The sequence below is a fragment of the Adiantum capillus-veneris genome, chromosome 3, assembly GCF_014529385.1.
Source record: "Adiantum capillus-veneris isolate H3 chromosome 3, ASM1452938v2, whole genome shotgun sequence".
NCBI lineage: Eukaryota > Viridiplantae > Streptophyta > Polypodiopsida > Polypodiales > Pteridaceae > Adiantum > Adiantum capillus-veneris.
In genome coordinates, this window is record NC_140933.1 from 149,146,196 (window position 1) to 149,165,416 (window position 19,221).

Here is a 19,221-nt window from a genome sequence, read left to right on the forward strand (position 1 = left end):
ATCCGGAATCGGCAGTGGTTGTAACAACCCTGGTGCCTTTTGCCTGTCAAACTTGACCTTTTGGCAAAATATGCATGCTCGCACAAAGGCATCCACATCTCTCCTCAAGGTAGGCAAATAGAAGAATGTCTCTACCGCTTTAACTGTTGCATCAATGCCACGATGCCCTGCATACGGTGGGACATGACTCTCTTCCATGACCCTATGTCGCACTGGCCTAGTGACAAAGTCTGCCATGCATCATCATCAAACCATCTCTGAGGAGGTAGTGCTCGTGATGTTGCCCCTCTTGTAACTGTTCAAAGATCCTTGCAAAATCTTCATCAGCAGTATACTGTTCCTTCATGTCATCCCGGCAATGGAACCTTGAAACCGGCCCGTGGGGCGGTAAGCGTTGGCTTTCACCCGAAATTCTTTACTTTAGACACACACACAGAGCACTTTGCAAAGGTAACCTGTAACGAGGATTAAAACCTAAGTACACACACGGCTCGGAAGCTAAAATGCTCCGAGCAAACACCGACAACCTGTAGGCCCCAAAATTGGCGCTCCTTTCGGTATTTCTTTATTCTTTAACAGAGGAAATAAAACCTGTGAACTCCTACAAGCTGCCCCGCACAATCTAGGCTAAGAAACACCTGTTCTGGCCTGATTTCGGCAACATAACTGTACTAGGACGCTTCACAGTCAGTATCCCCACGCAATAGATGACTTTCCCGACGCATATGGACACTTTGCAAAACCTGGCGAGAATCTGCAGAAAGATGAATTCTCTGTTTTCTGCCCCGAAAATGCGCTAGTTCACCTGTACAACGGTCCCCTCGCGTCCCCGAACCTCCTGGGGTATTAGGGTCCGTTTAGGGCCGAAACCCTAAACCTGCAAAAATACACAGCAGGCTGTAATTCCCTGTTTTGGGCTCCGTTTCGCCTGCCGGTCGCATCTGTAGCAAGACCTCGAGCTCCCGCACCTATAGGGCGACTTGCCCTTTGAATCGGACGAGATTTCTGGCGTGAAACCTTTCCGAATTCACCTGTACCTGCGGGGGATTAGCCGCTAGCTAATCCAGTACTTGTGCAAGAGGCTCTTGCCTCGGCAATCGCGCATGAACCCACATAACTGTACATTGGTCAAATGAAAAGCCCACTAGTGGGGCATAACATACTGCTCGTAAGGGAAAGAGAGAGCATTGCGTAGCGTGCAGGGCATCACTCATGGCACCGCACTGTACATACGAGGGAAAGGAAGCACTCCATAGCTCTTAACCTGTGACAGAATGCAAAAGAGGCCACCTCCCAGCTTAAAAATCTGCGCCCATTTTTCCTTTGTGAGGCAAGTGCACAGAAATGTGCCACTTTGCGCGTTTACAAGCATTTTCCCATTTCGGGTTCGTCGCTTAAAAATATCCTGACCGGTTGCCCAGTTGACTTCGCGGCAGAGTTGTAAAATGTTCCCCTAGTCATACCGGAGGTAATGACGCAAACACATTTCTCGGCCCAAAATAGCAGTTCCCTAAATTTTAGGAGATGCTTCCGTTGGGCTCCCACTGGTCTTCTGACCATCTATCCTCATTGGGACCGCATCCAAAAATGCAATGTGGCCCAACTATCGGATACTTTCAGTTGGTAGTCACACCTTGACTTTAGGCCTTTATTGAGTTCACTTCCTAGTATCCACCAACTTGCTAAGTGCGACGGAGGGACCTATATGATCTTGCTCTGAGCCTAGACATCCTCTTACCATACGAATTCCAGTGCCAACCACTACCCATCTACGGGTGAAACTACCGTTCACATTGGCCATGCAATGTCCGACCGTTTGCTACTTCAAGAAGAGGGTCTCAAAAATAAAACAAAACCCCTTGCAAAGAAACCAACAACTAAAGTTAGCAATTGCCACGTCCTCGTGACATAGTTAACAGTTGCCACGTTCCCGTGACATATTCCCATTCACAGTGCTCCTGTCATTACTCCGAACGACGCACTAGGAATACTCTGTACTCGGATGTCTCCAGTGAGAAAAACCCTCTCACTTAAAATTCCAATAATTCATTTAGAATTATTTTTCTTGGTGTCCCAAGCGAGAAAACCCTCTCACTTATAAATCCAACAATTATTTTTCTGTCAGATAAAGCCAATTTAGCAACAACCCCCCCGACAGGTAACCTAGCGTTTTCAACCATCAAAGACCAGCGAGCGTTTTCAGCATTTGCAGATCAGCCCAACGTTTTGCAGTTGCAGATGATGCATGGCGACAGCAGATCACAGCAGACTCCCTAGAGTTTTTGCATCAAACAGCAGATCAACCCAACGTTTTTGCAATTGCAGACTACCTCTAGCGTTTGCTGATTCCCAGCGACAAAACCCATGATTGCATCAACGTTTCAGTTTTCAAGATTTAGATTTAGTACCGCAGCCCCCAAACCTCGCAGATCTCACCTTCCCGCAGCAGATCCTTGCCACACGGTTAGATCAACCAACGTTTGCAGATTCAGCCCGCTATTCACAGATTTCAACATCTGCGTTTTCAGCGCATCGTCGTCGCATCGTCATCACCGCCGGCGTTACCGACATAGAGTCAGAATTTAGTAAATATAAGATTTGCAGATTTCAGCCCTTAACGTTTTCAGATATCAGCCCGTCTCGTAGTCGTCGTCTTCGACATTGTCGGCAAGTCCATTCCATTTAGACCATTGTACAAGATTTGTGCAATCAATAGCATAGACCGATCTCGCCATAGGGAGTGGGGCCTTCGGAGGAGGGTTTGACAACATTCTGTTGTCATATTCTTCTCTCTATCTCTCAATCTCAACACCTTCATTCACAGTGTTTATCACTTTGTTTGTGATCATTGCACTCTCTCACTAAAGGACGGAAGGCTCTCCCTTCCGTAAGTAAAAGGAACCCTTGAGCACAGTTCCGAGCACTCATCTTGAGCAAGTTAAACATTCACATCCAATGCCCCTTACATTGGTATCAAAGCTTTGGAAGTGTTCTGTATCACTCAAGGAAAGAACCACAAGATTATTTTTTTGCTTGTTGCGGTCGCACGTAACCCAAGTCCACTTGGGCGTGTCGATTCCTTATCGTGTTTTTGAAGAGTGACAGGAAACCCAAGCAAGAAGGGCTTGTCCACCTTCCCCTTGTTTCTCTTTTCACTTATTGAGTGTCACGTGACACATCCAACCCTATGCGTCCATGGACAAGCTACAGCACGACAAGGGTTCAGTTAGTCCAGTCAGTCTAGATTTAGAAGTGTTCTGGCACTTTTGTGAGTCTGTTAGCAGACAGTGCATGCCCAGACACTTAGTGTAGATGCATATCCTCTCGTTGCACACAGCATGATCATAAGCGTTCCCATCAGAATCCTTCAAGGGAATTTTCCAGTGCATTTAGCCTATTTTCCCTATTTTTGACATTTTTCACTTATTATTTTTAAGTGACTTTTGTTGGAAAGTAGGTAGGGCAAATTGAGTAAGTTTGTATATAAGCAAACCTAGACTAGCACTAATTGGAGAAGAGGCAACAGGAGCCAAGCTCAACAGGCAGCTTCTCAGCAAGAACCTTGGTGGTTTCCCCTCCAAGCAAAGCTCCCATCACCTACCGTTTTTCCTCCAACAAGCATCCCTAGCGTTTTTTATCTTCATCGCCATCACTTCCAACCATTGGCGTTTTCAGCAAGAGCTTCATCGCCAACAGATCCCATCACCTAGCGTTTTCCAGATTTAAAGCCCTAGCATTTTGGAGCCCAGATCGCCCTCCCTTGTGCATGGCGTTTTCAGCATTAGCATCAGCAGATAAGAACCATCAGTTTTCAGCCCAAGTACCCGCAGGTTTTCAGCCATAAAGATCAACAACGGCAGCGTTTTCAGCCACAGCAGAATTCAGCCATTAGCGTTTTTGGACAGCAATAGGACAGCAGATTTCAGCCATAGCGTCGGTCTCGCCATCCCCGTCATCGACATCGACCTAGCCTAGACTTGCATCAGTCACATGCATTCAGTTTGTACCAGTTTGTGCAATCAATAGTAGACCACTCTCGCCGACGAGAGTGGGGCCTTCAAAGGAAGGTTTTACAACGTCTCTGGTATCGTCTCTCTCTCTCTCTCTCTCTCTCTCTCTCTCTCTCTCTCTCTCTCTCTCTCTCTCAATCTTAACACTTGCACGCACAGTGTCCATTCACTTTGTTTGTGATCATAGCATTCTCTCATTAAGAACGGAAGGCTCTCCCGTCCATAAGAACAAAAGGAACCTTGAGCACAGTTCGGAGCACTCATCTTGAGCAAAGCGCAAACATTCATTCCGCTGCACCTAACATTGGTATCAGAGCTTTGGCAGTGTTCTGTATCACTCAAGGAAAGAACCACAAGAATCACAATAATTTTTTTTTGCTTGTTGCGGTCGCACGAACCCAAGTTCGCTTGGGCGTGTCGATTCCTGATCGTATTTTTGAAGAGTGACAGGAATCCCAAGAAAGAAGGGCTTGTCCAGCCTCCCCTTGCGTCTCTTTTCACTCATTGAGAGCGGACCGTGCACTTAGCGGCCACCCAATCGACATGAGGTGGGAAAAAGCAACCTTGGTGTGAGCGCAAGGCCGCCAAGGGGTGCGCCCGCGGAAAGGAGTAGAGCTCGGGTGAAGAGAAGATCCTTCTCAAACACGGTTTGCAAGCAGAAAAAAACCTCAAGAACCTCAAGAACCTCAAGACCCTCAAGAACCCAAGTTTCTCGAGAACTTAAGAACCAAAGATCATAGTGCATGGTCATCACCCGAAGCGGAATGGATACTTCACATGCAGGTGATGAGCATGAGAGAGGCGACGAAGAGTTCTCCCCACCAAGAGATTTTTCCGACCCTCCCCCTTCTCCATCTACGCCACGAGTTGTACCAACTTCCATGGAGGTGATGGTCAAGCCGATGTTGGACATGATGGCCCAACAACAAGAAGCCAATCGCAAAGCGACTCGCCTTGCGCTAGCACAACAAGAAGCGAATCGAATTGCGTTGGCACAACAAGAAGCAAATCGCCTTGCTTTAGAACGCGAGCGCGATGAACGAAACGAAAGAAAAGCACAAAGAAAGGTGGAATGGGAAGCTCAAAGAGCGGCCTTGGAGGCCGAGCGTGAGGCTCAGAGAGACCTCCGCACTCAAGAATTGGTTCGACAAGTACTTGCCTCGAAGTCCGAACAAGCCAAAGATCGTGGGAGTTCCTCAAGTGGCGCAAGCCACAATGCAGACTCCAACAATCCAGTCACACAGAAAAGTTGACTTTCAGTAAGTAAGTATGATGGTAAGATGGATGCTACGGTTATTCATTCTTGGTTGCATCAATTTAATGCTTATTTTGCGACAACTAAGAAGATATGAAATAGCAAAGTTTTGACAGCAGCCATGTACCTTGCCGGTGATGCCATCAATTAGTACCACGCATGGCAAGAGGCACAGTTAGCCGCGCACCTAGAGGAAGACGACGAATTCACGCCCCTTTCCTTCAATTGGGCTGATTTCCAAGACAAGCTCAAGACGCGGTTTATGCCACCTTAGTACCTCGCACGATTGAAGGACGATTGACGCGCTCTCAAGCAAAATGGTATGCCGGTTATGTCTTTCTCTAATTGTTTTTTGCAGCTAGGTACCCAATTACGCAAGTCGGATGATGAACGCAAAGAGGCATTCCTTTATGGATTGGACGAGTATATCAAGTACGATGTCGAGGTGCTCGATCCAATCGATCTCAACAAGGCGGTAGCGATTGCTCTCGCACAGGAGATGAAGCACAACAAGGGAAAGCCTAAGGAGAACAAGACTTCCACAAGTACCTCTCAGACTTCTCAGAACCCTCAGAACGGCAAGAATGGTAAGAACGGTAAGAACGGTAACTCTTCTAACCAATCTTCCAACAGTCTCTCAGAAAAGAATTCTTCTAATGAACCTAAGGGTAAGGCTAACACAATTGTTAAACCTAAGCTTACTCCATATGAAAAGGTAGCACAAGGAATTGTAGGAGAATACATCACGTCAGAAGAGCAAAGCACTTATTCTAAGGAAGGTCGTTGTTTTCATTGTCACATTAAGGGTCACATAAAAAGAACATGTCCTAAGCTTGAATCGAATGAATCTAAAGAATCAACAGAACCAACTTCCTCTGTCAATGCAATTACTGATAACACGAGTGTGCCACAAGTTTCTCTTGACCCTCCCATTGATGATTCTCTCATTAAATGTTATGGTCATATGTCGGGGCAGCTTTTTGTCATATTGTTTGACACAGGTAGTATGCATGATGTGATCAGTCCCTCTCTAGTTGAGAGAGCCAGCCTAGAAGTTAGTCAGAAATCTCCTCTCGAGGTCTCTGGCTTTGTTCCCGATATGGACTCTCTCATCACGCAAGAGTGTCTTAGTGTGTTGTTACAATTCAACAAGCTGCTTTCAGTAGAAGATTTTTTGTCTCTCCTCTCAAGATGTGATATGATTTTGGGCATTCGATGGTTTCGAGATCTAAACCCTCTCATTGATTGGGAGGCTAACACTTTCACTCTCAATGCCAAAAGTGACTCTCCCATTGTCATTCGTGGAGAGAACATTGTTCATTCTCCCTCTCTCATTGCTAATATGCACGACAAGATTGAAAGGATTCAGGACAAGGAGACTCTCTCGGTCTCTTCTTCTCCAAAGCATGACACACATGATTTGCATGATGATGATTTGAATGACAATGATAAGCATGATGAATTGGATGATAATGATGAGCATGATGGTTTGCATGATCAAGATGTGATTTCTCACAAGCATGATAAATTGCATGAAAAGGATGTGATTGTTCACAAGAAGGATGATGTGTTAGTTGATGCTTTTTCTAGCGAAGCTAACCTCGTTGCAGATTCGATCAATCACGAAGAATCGATCTTGGCTCTTGAGCCTAGGTCCAAAGAACCCCCTCAGGAAGAACCGATCTTGGCTCTCGAGCCTAGGTCCACAGAACCCTCCCAGGAAGTATTATGTGTTTGCATGATTGATACGCACGCATTGTTCGAGTCATAGTTTTTTCATACGGCAACCATGCGTCTCATTCGGGCAGGTATGGAAGCCCGATATAAGCCCGATTCAGACCTCCCGAAGATTCCTTACGTGGAATACCATACGGCACTAAAAAATTAGTGTGTGTGTATATATATATATATATATATATCATAACAAATAGCAATTAAAATTAAAACACTAGACTCTAGAGAGCAGCCCAAAGCCACATAATGCATTAAAACATCATAGAAAATGTAGAATCTAGCTAAATCAAGGAGTCGGGAGCCGAGAAACAGATCAAGATCTCTGATCAATAGATACATCAATGAATCATGATCATACTAGATGGCAAAATATGGAGCCTCCAAAACCAACAAGACTGTATACTGAGTACTCCAAAATTCAAATGACAACACATAAATAGAGCCTAGAGGGTGGAGTCCAGCCGCTCGATGCTAAATAGTGAATCCAAAACATAAGTAGAGATGAGAGGAGTCAGGACCGAGGCTAGAGCAAAATGCAATGAGCTCTAACTCTCATCAAAGGCCACCTCCTCATCATCATCCTCATCATCACCCTCATCGTCCTCATCCTCATCCTCATCCTCATCCTCATCCTCATCCTCATCCTCAGCAACGGAGCATGAAGTCCCAATATCATTGGGCATGCTAATCGGAAGAGACTCCATAACATCATCAATGCTCTGTGCAATAGCCTCCTGAATCTCCTGCAACTCAAGCAAGCGCTCCTCATCCTTCTCTTTGTTAAGCATCTCCAATGTCACCTCCATTCTCTCATAGCCGCGCTCTTTGATCTTGCATAAGATATACCTAGATGAATCCAGGATAAGCCCAGATTCACCCTTGAAGGAAAGTGCAAGGTATAGACCCATGGTAGTCCTAGATGAATCCAGGATAAGCCCAGATTCACCCTTGAAGGAAAGTGCATGATCTTGCATAAGAGCCTCAAGTTGGTGTGTATGTAGACAAGCTTCTCGGTATGAGCAGGAAGTAACCTATTTCTTCTCTTGATGTGAATGAGAAAGAAGGTGCTCCAATTTCTCTCACATGGAGAGGCACATGTCCCTTGAGAAAGCACCTTAAGTGCAAGAGTCTTCAATGTGGGCATGCAAGCCCCAAAAGTCTCCCACCATTTTACACCCTCTTGCATTCTCTTTGGATCCTTTGCAGGATGAGCAAATGACTTTCTTTCAGTGAGGGAAGTGTCCAACTCATCAATGAGAGTACCCTGCATGGTCAAATCACCCTTGGTATACCTGTCCAAAAATGTCATCCACCTGTCATGAACCTCACTATCATTGAATTGCCCTCTTCCTCGCCATATAGGATGCAACAAGTATCCCACATCATGCAATGATATGTGCATCATATTCCATCTATCAACGCATAGGTCCTTTATCTCTTGCATCCTTGCCGCATCAATACCTTGCATGTTTTGAATTTGCTCAACCATGCGATCCGTAAGCTCATACACAAGCCCCATGGTGGCTCCTTCCCTATCAGTCAAACGAAGTATCTTCAAGATGGGAGCACAATCTTTAAAATCAACTTGGCCTCTTGCCAAAAGGATGCATTAAACACAATGTCCGAGACCACTATGGCCTTTGCAGTCCTGGATGCCTTCATTTTCACAAATTTTGCATCAATCATAAACCTACGCACACCTTGCATACATATCTCATCCACAAGACTAGCCAACATGATGAAGTAGTAGGCAAATCGAGTGGCCGATGGCTTCAACAATTTCTTCTTGCTAAGCATTCGAAACAATGCCAAGACAGTGGACTTCCTTGTGACAAATGTGACAAACTTTGTTGCATCTTCAAGAATTTTTGCAATCCAAGGGAGCTTCCCAATATCCTCAAACAAGAGGTCCAAGCAATGGCATGCACATCTCGTGAAAAAAATGTGTTTCCATTTCTCTTCCACTATTTGCCCGGTCCCAACACAATTAGTTGCATTGTCCATGCATACCTGCACAACATTGGAGGGTCCTACCCCAATAATCACATCCTTAAGCTGCTTGAAAATAAATTATAATGTCTTTGTCTCCTAGATGTGTCCACAGATTTCAAAAACATAGAACCATCTATAGAGCATGCAAAAAAGTTGATGATAGACCTGCGTCTAGTGTCAGATCATCCATCACATACAATTGTGCATCCATGATCTCATGACCAATGCTCTGTGGTGCGCAAAGCATTGTATGTGGGAGGCACATAAGATGGACCAACTTGTCCAATTGCCTTGACCATTTCCAAAAAGAAAGGACTCCACACTTTCCATTCAGGAATGTCCTCTGCATAAAAAAACCTGCGCAAGGCTTGATCTGCTTGCTTGCGTGCTTGCAACCTAAATGCACTTGCCAAGGGCCCTTGTGCAACCTTCCTCTTCTTGCTCGAGGACCCCACATTTGATTTGGAAGCCGAAGTCCCAGTGGCACTTACATGAGCACTCCCTGATGCATGTGTACTCATTGAGCCTAAGGCACCTCCTTGAGATAGAGAGGCATTACCTCCCAAATCATCCACCAAGGCATCTACAAATGCATTTGGGTCCTTCCCATCATTCTGTACATCTACATGCAGTCTTGTGACCACCTCTTTGACGTCCTCTGGCACACTGTCACATGGGCCTACACCATAGCTTGAGAGGGACAATAAATGTGCACGAATACAGGAGGGACCGCCGTCCCAAGTATGCCCACAATACTTGCATTTACATGTAAATTGCCCTTTCTTTTGAGGCTTCAATTGTTCTACATACTGCCATTCGGGACGCTTCACTCGGCCCATCTAGATTCTGCAAACTTGCAAGGTACACACTACAAACCTTGACAAAGTGGAGGCCTCACGAGTAACAGAGAGAGTAGGTGAAGAATCACCCACCTGCGGGAGAGTGTGTGGGCACTGGGTAGGGCTCCCAGCTCGCGGTCTCGAGTCCTCTCGACTCTCAAGCTTCGATCGGGACTCTGTGTGCAAAAACGGCAGCGCTGCAAGTTTTAATAAACTCGCGCAGAGGCGTTTTGGGCCACATTTGAGAATTTGGGGGAATTTTGCCAGCTCGTCAAAATAAGCCATGCTCACATCCGGAAACGGATACCATGCGGCAACCATACGCTGACGCGCCCGGAAGCCCGATTGCCCAATCGGACGCGTCAAAAAAAAACTATGGTTCGAGTGTTTCATTCGTGATCGTTTCTTGTATTTAGTCACCGTCTTTATGTGATCCTTTTTCCTAGGCATGACATATTGTACGTTGAGCACGTTTCACTCATGAATGAGCACAAATGTATGCGGATTGTTCATGAACAACCGAAAAGTATGCATTCAAGGAAGTCACATTGCATGTCTCTTCCTTGGCATGACACATTAGTAGAACGGGCACATGAAAGTATGAGCACCAAGCATGGGCATTTCCGTTGTGAATTGCCATAGTTGATTGATTTAGATCAGCGAGACAAGAGACGATCTCATTGTTTGCGTGTGTGTGGTAAACGGTTTAGCACTCCGTCTATTTGTTCATCTACATTGCATGCACAGTCTTTTAGGAAGACAATATTTTTTCCACTCACTTTACATGGAATAGGTATGTTCATGGTTTTGTGTTGGAAATGGTTTCAAGAATTTTCAGCCATGGAGATTCTTGAAGACGAAAGAAGCATGACTCTCGACGAAGTTGAAGCATTGAAGGAGCCACAGAAGACTGTCGCTTTCGGCACGGCCCATAGAAGCAAGAGTTGCAGACCTTTCTGAAGTTCAAGTACCTTACAACCCACACATCAGAGTGGACCGGCGAAGAGTCCCTTCCAGGATTCCGGATGCTATTGGCGATCTCCCTCGACGCCATACAATTCGGTACCAGTACCTCACTTTGAAAAAGAGGGGATGTCACGTGACACATCCAACCCTATGTGTCCGTGGACAAGCTACAGCACGACAAGGGTCCAGTCAGTCTAGATTTAGAAGTGTTCTGGCACTTTTTTGTGAGTCTGTTAGTAGACCGTGCATGCCCAGATACTTAGTGTAGATGCATATCCTCTGGTTGCACACAGCATGATCATAAGCATTCCCATCAGAATCCTTCAAGGAAATTTTCCACTGCATTTAGCCTATTTTCTCTATTTCTGACATTTTTCACTTATTATTTTTAAGTGACTTTTGTTGGAAAGTAGGTAGGGCAAATTGAGTAAGTTTGTATATCAGCAAACCTAGACTAGCACTAATTGGAGAAGAGGCAACAGGAGCCAAGCTCAACAGGCAGCTTCTCAGCACGAACCTTGGTGGTTTCCCCTCCAAGCAAAGCTCCCATCACCTACCGTTTTTCCTCCAACAAGCATCCCTAGCGTTTTTGATCTTCATCGCCATCACTTCCAACCATTGGCGTTTTCAGCAAGAGCTTCATCGCCAGCAGATCCCATCACCTAGCGTTTTCCAGATTTGAAGCCCTAGCGTTTTGGAGTCCAGATCGCCCTCCCTTGTGCATGGCGTTTTCAGCATTAGCATCAGCAGATTTTCAGCAGATAAGAACCATCAGTTTTCAGCCCAAGTACCCGCAGGTTTTCAGCCATAAAGACCAGCAACGGCAGCATTTTCCATAGCGTTTTCAGCCACAGTAGAATTCAGCCATTAGCGTTTTTGGACAGCAATAGAAGGACAGCAGATTTCAGCCATAGCCTCGGTCTCGCCATCCCCGTCATCGACATCAACCTAGCCTAGACTTGCATCAGTCACATGCATTCAGTTTGTACCAGTTTGTGCAATCAATAGTAGACCACTCTCGCCGACGAGAGTGGGGCCTTCAAAGGAAGGTTTTACAACATCTCTGGTGTCATATCTCTCTTCTCTCTCTCTCTCTCTCTCTCTCTCAGTCTCATACACTTGCACGCACAATGTCCATTCACTTTGTTTCTGATCATAGCATTCTCTCATTAAGAACGAAAGGCTCTCCCTTCCATAAGAACAAAAGAAACCTTGAGCACAATTCGGAGCACTCATCTTGAGCAAAGCGCAAACATTCATTCCGCTGCATCTAACATTGAGAGCGGACCATGCACTCAGCGGCCGGCCAATCGACGTAGGTGGAAAAAAGCAACCTTGGTGTGAGCGCAAGGCCGCCAAGGGGTGCGCCCGCGGGAAAGAGAAGAGCTCGGGTAAGAGAAGATCCTTCTCTAACACAAATTGCAAGCTAAAGAAGAACCTCAAGAACTCAAGACCCGCAAGAACCTAAGAACCCAAGAACCACAAAAACCCATGTCAAGTGACACATCCAACCCTATGTGTCCGTGGACAAGCTACAGCACGACAAGGGTTCCGTCAGTCCAGTCAGTCTAGATTAGCAAGTGTTCTGGCACTTTTTGTGAGTCTGTTCGCAGACCGTGCATGCCCAGGCACTTAGTGTAGATGCATATCCTCTGGTTGCACACAGCATGATCATAAGGATTCCCATCAGAATCCATAAGAATCCTTCAGGGGAATTTTCCAGTGCATTTAACCTATTTTCCCTATTTTTGACATTTTTCACTTATTATTTAAGTGACTTTTGTCGGAAAGTAGGTAGGGCAAATTCAGTAAGTTTGTATATAAGCAAACCTAGGCTAGCACTAATTGGCAGAAGAGGCAAGAAGAGCAGCTTGCTCAACAGGCAACTTCTCAGCAAGATCCTCCCCTTGTTTCCCTCCAAGCAAGACACCCCTTCACCTAGCGTTTTTCATCAGCAAGTCACCCTCGCCATCAGATCCCAGTACTTGGCGTTTTCAGCCATAGTTTCATCGCCAAGACCTCTCAGCCATTGGCGTTTTTCATCCAAGCATCCTCGCCAAGACCTCCCATCCTCTAGCGTTTTCTTCAACAAGACTTCATCGCCATAGGACCACCCCTTTGCTGGCGTTTTTCAGCATACCATGATCGCCCACATCCCTGGCGTTTTCAGCAGAGCATAGCAGCAGAATTTCAGCCGATTGACAACCTAAAACCAGTGATTTTCAGCCAACAGAAACCAGCCCAAATCAGCGTTCTTTATTCCATCAGTTTTCAGCATTAGTGTCGATCTCGTCATCCCCGTCATCGATCTCGACATAGCCTAGACTTGCATCAGTTTTCAGTCATCCATTGTACGAGTTTGTGCAATCAATAGTAGACCACTCTCGCCAACGAGAGTGGGGCCTTCAGAGGAGGGTTTTACAATGTCTCTGGTGTCGTATTCTCTTCTCTCTCTATCTCTCAATCTCATACACTTTCACGCACAGTGTCCATTCACTTTGTTCGTATCCCTTGCACTCTCTCATTAAGAACGGAAGGCTCCGCCTTCCATAAGAATAAAAAGGAACCTTGAGCACAATTCGGAGCACTCGTCTTGAGCAAAGTTCAAGATGCATTCCGCTGCACCTTACATTGGTATCAAAGCTTTGGCAATGTTCTGTATCACTCAAAGAACCACAAGAACCACAGAAAAAATTTTTGCGTGTTGTGGTCGCACGAACCCAAGTTCGCTTGGGCGTGTCGATTCCTAATCGTGTTTTTGAAGAGTGACAGGAATCCCTGGAAAGAAGGGCTTGTCCAGCCTCCCCTTGTGCCTCTTTTCACTCATTGAGAGCGGACCGTGCACTTAGCGGCCGTCCAATCGACGTGAGGTGGGAAAAAGCAACCCTGGTGTGAGCGCAAGGCCACCAAGGGGTGCGCCCGCGGAAAAGAGCACAACTCGGGTGAAGAGAAGATCCTTCTCTAACACAGATTGCAAGCAAAAGAAGACCCTCAAGAACCTCACGAACCTCAAGAACTCAAGACCCTCAAGAACCCAAGACCCGCAAGAACCCAAGTTCCTCGTGAACTTAAGAACCAAAGATCACAGTGCATGGTCATCACCCGAAGCGGAATGGATACTTCGCATGGAGGTGGTGAGCATGGGAGTGGCGAAGAAGAGTTTTCCCCACCAGGAGGTTTTCCCGACCCTCCCCCTTCCCCATCTACGCCACGAATTGTACCAAATCCTATGGAGGCGATGGTCATGTCCATGATGGAGATGATGACACAACAACAAGAAACGACTCGCGTTGCGATGGCACAACTAGAAAGAAAAGCAGAACGACAGGACGCCTTGGAGCGTGAGCGTGATCAAGAACGACAGGCCGAGCGTGCGGTACAGAGTGAACAACGCATGCAAGAGTTGGTACGACATGTTCTCGCTTCGAAGTCCGAACCAGCCAAAGATGTTGGTAGTTATCAAGTGGCACAAGCCGGGATGCGAACTCCAACAACCCAGTCACAGAGAAGTTGACTTTCAGTAAGTATGATGGTAAGATGGATGCTACGGTTATTCGTTCTTGGTTGCATCAATTTAATGCTTATTTTGCGACAACTAAGAAGACAAGAAATAGCAAAGTTTTGACGGTAGCCATGTACCTTGCCGGTGATGCCATCAATTGGTACCACGCATGGCAAGAGGCCTAGTTAGCTGTGCACCTAGAGGAAGCTGACGAATTCACGCCCCTTTCCTTCAATTGGGCTGATTTCCAAGACAAGCTCAGCACGATTGAAGGACGATTGGCGCGGTCTCAAGCAAAATGGTATGCAAGTTATGTCTTTCTCTAATCGTGTTTTGCAGCTAGGTACCCAATTACGCAAGTCGGATGATGAGCGCAAAGAGGCATTCCTTTTGAGGTTAGACAAATATATCAAGTTTGATGTAGAAGTCTTCGATCCAATCGATCTCAACAAGGCGGTAGCGATTGCTCTCGCACAGGAAATGAAGCACAACAAAGGAAAGCCTAAGGAGAACAAGACTTCCACAAGTACCTTGTAACAAATTGCTGACGTGTCAAAGCCTAAAGAATGGAGCCAACTTACAGATGACGTGGCTGCCCGAGAGCAGAAACCCTAACCCTAATTTTTGCCAAAAACCCTAACTGTTGAAACACTAATTCTGAAAATCCTAACCCTAAAACTTGCAAACCCTAATTTTGAAAACCCTAACCCTAAAACGTGCAAACCCTAATTCTAGAAACCCTAAGAAGAACAAGTAACAGAAGAAGAAGTCCTACCAACTTATAGGGACCCCGTTCGATGGGGCCCCAAGTGACATAAAGGCATTAAAAATAAAGCAGAACACGCTCAAAAGACTTTGCACATCAAAATATGATGATGTGGCACCTGTACGGACGTTCCGAAATTCGCGACGGATTTTTAAGGAAATCCCGAAATTTTAGGAAAGTGATTTTTTAGGGTAAGCTTTTCATATTTGATGCTTTTAGGCTTTGGGCCTTTAAATATGAGCCTTGGGGGCCCTCTCTATAACTTTTTAGCGCGCAGATTGCAAAGCAGGTGCTCCCCGGCTGTTGTACTTTGTGAATCAACAGTAATATAAAGAAATACCGAAAGGGGTGCAAAGGTTTGGGGCCAATACTCTCTGGGGTGTAATACCGCCACTCTATGTCGCGTGTCGTCTCTCTCTCTCAGTTCACTTGTTATTGAAGTGCTAAAAGTCTGTTCAGTCTGTTCTTTTCTATTGGCACGTGGTACTCGCCTTGTGACATACCTCCTAGACTTCTCAGAACCCTCAGAATGGTAAGAACGGTAAGAATGGTAAGAACGGTAACTCTTCTAACCAATCTTCCAATAGTCTCTCAGAAAAGAATTCTTCCAATGAACCTAAGGGTAAGGCTAACACAATTGCTAAACCTAAGCTCACTCCAGATGAAAAGGTAGCACAAGGAATTTTAGGAGGATACATCACGTCGGAAGAGCAAAGCACTTATTCTAAGGAAGGTCATTGTTTTCATTGTCACATTAAGGGTCACATAAAAAGAACATGTCCTAAGCTTGACTCTAATGAATCTAAAGAATCCACAGAACCTACTTCCTCTGTCAATGCAATCAATGATAACACGCATGTGCCCCAAGTTTCTCATGATCCTCCCATTGATGAGTCTCTCATTAAATGTTATGGTCATATGACGGGGCAGCGTTTTGTCATATTGTTTGACCCAGGCAGTATGCATGATGTGATCAGTCCCTCTTGTTGAGAGAGCCCGCCTAGAGGTTAGTGAGAAATCTCCTCTCGAGGTCTCTGGCTTCGCTTCTCTCATCACGAAAGAGTGCCTTGATGTGTTGTTTACAGTTCAACAAGCTGCTTTCCGTAGAAAGTTTTTTGTCTCTCCTCTCTCAGGATGTGATATGATTTTGGGCATTCGATGGTTTCGAGAGCATAACCCTCTCATTGATTGGGCGAAAAATACGTTCACTTTCAATGCCAAAAGTGACTCTCCCATTGTCATTCGTGGAGAGCAAGTTGTTCATTCTCCCTCTCTCATTGCAAATGTGCAAGCAAAGATTGAACGGATTCAAGAGAAGGAGACTCTCTCAGTCTCTTCTTCTCCAAAGCATGACACACAATTAGCATGATGATACGCATGATGATTTGAATGCTAATGATGAGCATGATGATTTGGATGACACTGACAAGCATGATTTGCATGATCAAGATGTGATTTCTCACAAGCATGATGAGTTGCATGAAGAAGATGTGATTGTTTACGAAGAAGGATGAGTTAGTGGATACTTTTTCTAGCGAAGCTAACCTCATTGCAGATTCGATCAATCACGAAGAACCGATCTTGGCTCTCGAGCCTAGGTCCAAAGAACTCTTACAGGAAGTACTATGTGTTCGAATGATTCGTCAGCACGCATTGTTCGAGTGTTTCATTCGTGATCGTTTCCTGTATTTTTGTCAGCGTCTTTATGTGATCCCTTTTCCTAGGCATGACATATTGTACGTTGAGCACGTTTCACTCATGAATGAGCACGTATGTATGCGGATCTCTCATGAAAAGCTGAAAAGTATGCATTCAAGGAAAACACATTTCATGTCTCTTCCTTGGCACGACACAGTTGTAGAAAGAGCACATGAAAGTATGAGCACCAAGCATGGGCATTTCCGTTGTGAATTGCCACAGTTGATTGATTTCGATCAGCAAGACAAGATTCAATCTCATTGTTTGCGTGTGTGTGGTGAACGGTTTGGCACTCCGTCTATTGATTTATCTACATTGCATGCACAATCTTTTAGGAAAACAAGATTTTTTCCACTCACTTTACATGGAATAGGTATGTTCATGGTTTTGTGTTAAAAATAGTTTCAGGAATTTTCAACCATGGAGATTCTTGAAGAAGAAAGAAGCATGACTCTAGACGAAGTTGAAGCATTGAAGGAGCCACAGAAGACTTTGTGTCGCTTTCGGCGCGGCCCAAAGAAGCAAGCGTTGCAGACCTTTATGAAGTTCAAGTACCGCACAACCCACACATCAGAGTGGGCCAGCGAAGAGTCCCTTCCAGGATTCCGGATGCTATTGGCGATCTCTCTCAACACCATACAGTTCGGTACCAGTACCTCACTTTGAAAAGGAGGGGATGTCACGTGACACATCCAACCCTATGTGTCCGTGGACAAGCTACAGCACGACAAGGGTTCAGTCAGTCCAGTCAGTCTAGATTAGCAAGTGTTCTGGCACTTTTTGTGAGTCTGTTCGCAGACCGTGCATGCCCAGGCACTTAGTGTAGATGCATATCCTCTGGGTGCACACAGCATGATCATAAGCATTCCCATCAGAATCCTTCAGGGGTATTTTCCAGTGCATTTAACCTATTTTCCCTATTTTTGACATTTTTCACTTATTAATTTAAGTGACTTTTGTTGGAAAGTAGGTAGGGCAAATTAAGTAAGTTTGTATATAAGCAAACCTAGGCTAGCACTAATTGGCAGAAGAGGAAGCAGGAGCACCTTGCTCAACAGGCAACTTCTCAGCAAGATCCTCCCCTTGGTGGCGTGTTCCCTCCAAGCAAGACACCCCTTCACCTAGCGTTTTTCATCAGCAAGTCACCCTCGCCATCAGATCCCAGTACTTGGCGTTTTCAGCCATAGCTTCATCGCCAAGACCTCTCAGCAATTGGCGTTTTTCATCCAAGCATCCTCACCATAGTTACCCGAAACGCGGAACGGGAACGGCGACGGGATCCCCGCGGAACGGGGGAATGGCTAGGGGTCCGGAACGGGAACGGCGCGGAACGGGAGGTTAAAAAACACCCAAATAGTGCATGTTTTAGCTCCTTGTGTTTAAATACAAGGAGTATTAAATGCTTTGACTCTAATACTCACAAAAAACTCGTTTTGAAGACCATTCAACCTTGCTATGACTAGATGAAGATGAGAGAGAGAGAGAGCTTGAGAGAGTGAGAGGGAGAGACTCGAGAGAGTGAGAGGGAGAGGGAGAGATTTGAGAGAGTGGGAGGGAGAGGAAGAGAGCTTGAAGGCTTGAAGCCTTGAGCCTTGAGAGAGTGAGTCTTGAGAGGGAGAGATCTTGAGAGTGTGAGAGGGAGAGAGCTTGACCCTTGAGGATTAGCTTGTGGAGAGAAAGGGGGAGGGGGGTGCATTTTATGAGTCCTTGAGGCCTTGCACACTTCAAAAAGAAGCCCAAACATTTACTTCAATTTTTTCAATTTTTGTCAAATTTGTTTGTAGCCGTTCCAGGGGCATTCCGAAACATTCCGGGGGCGTTCAAGAACGTTCCGGAACGGCCATTCCGGTTTGCACTGGCCACCTGGAACGTCAGACGTTCCGGGACGTTTCGGAACATTCGGGAAGGGAACTGCCCCCCAGAACGCCGGAACGCCGGAACGGGGGCTAGGGGGCGTTCCCCGGTAACTCTGATCCTCGCCAAGACCTCCCCATCCTCTAGCGTTTTCTTCAGCAAGACTTCATCGCCATAGGACCACCCCTTTGCTGGCGTTTTTCAGCATACCATGATCGCCCACATCCCTGGCGTTTTCACGAGAGCATAGCAGCAGAATTTCAGCGGTTTGACAACCTAAAACCAGTGATTTTCAGCCAACAGAAACCAGCCCAAATCAGCATTTTTGATTCCATCAGTTTTCAGCATTAGTGTCGATCTCGTCATCCCCGTCGTCGATCTCAACATAGCCTAGACTTACATCAGTTTTCAGTCATCCATTGTACGAGTTTGTGCAATGTAGACCACTCTCGCCAACGAGAGTGGGACCTTCGGAGGAGGGTTTTACAACGTCTCTGGTGTCGTATTCTCTTCTCTCTCTATCTCTCAGTCTCATACACTTTCACGCACAGTGTCCATTCACTTTGTTCATATCCCTTGCACTCTCTTATTAAGAACGGAAGGCT

General features: G+C 45.8%; 2 protein-coding genes across 9 annotated transcripts in view; both read right to left on the bottom strand.

Moving 5' to 3' along the window:
• Positions 1-19,221, bottom strand: part of LOC147461918 (DNA mismatch repair protein MutS, type 2) — a 164,118-nt gene that overhangs the window by 136,697 nt on the left and 8,200 nt on the right. The window lies entirely within an intron of this gene.
• On the bottom strand, positions 7,545-9,063 carry LOC147461919 (uncharacterized; the record flags this gene model as incomplete). Its single annotated transcript, XM_086509656.1, has 4 exons — positions 7,545-7,619; positions 7,707-7,829; positions 8,114-8,589; positions 8,727-9,063. Coding segments are annotated over 4 exons (1,011 nt in total), but the record flags the coding sequence as incomplete, so codon positions are not given.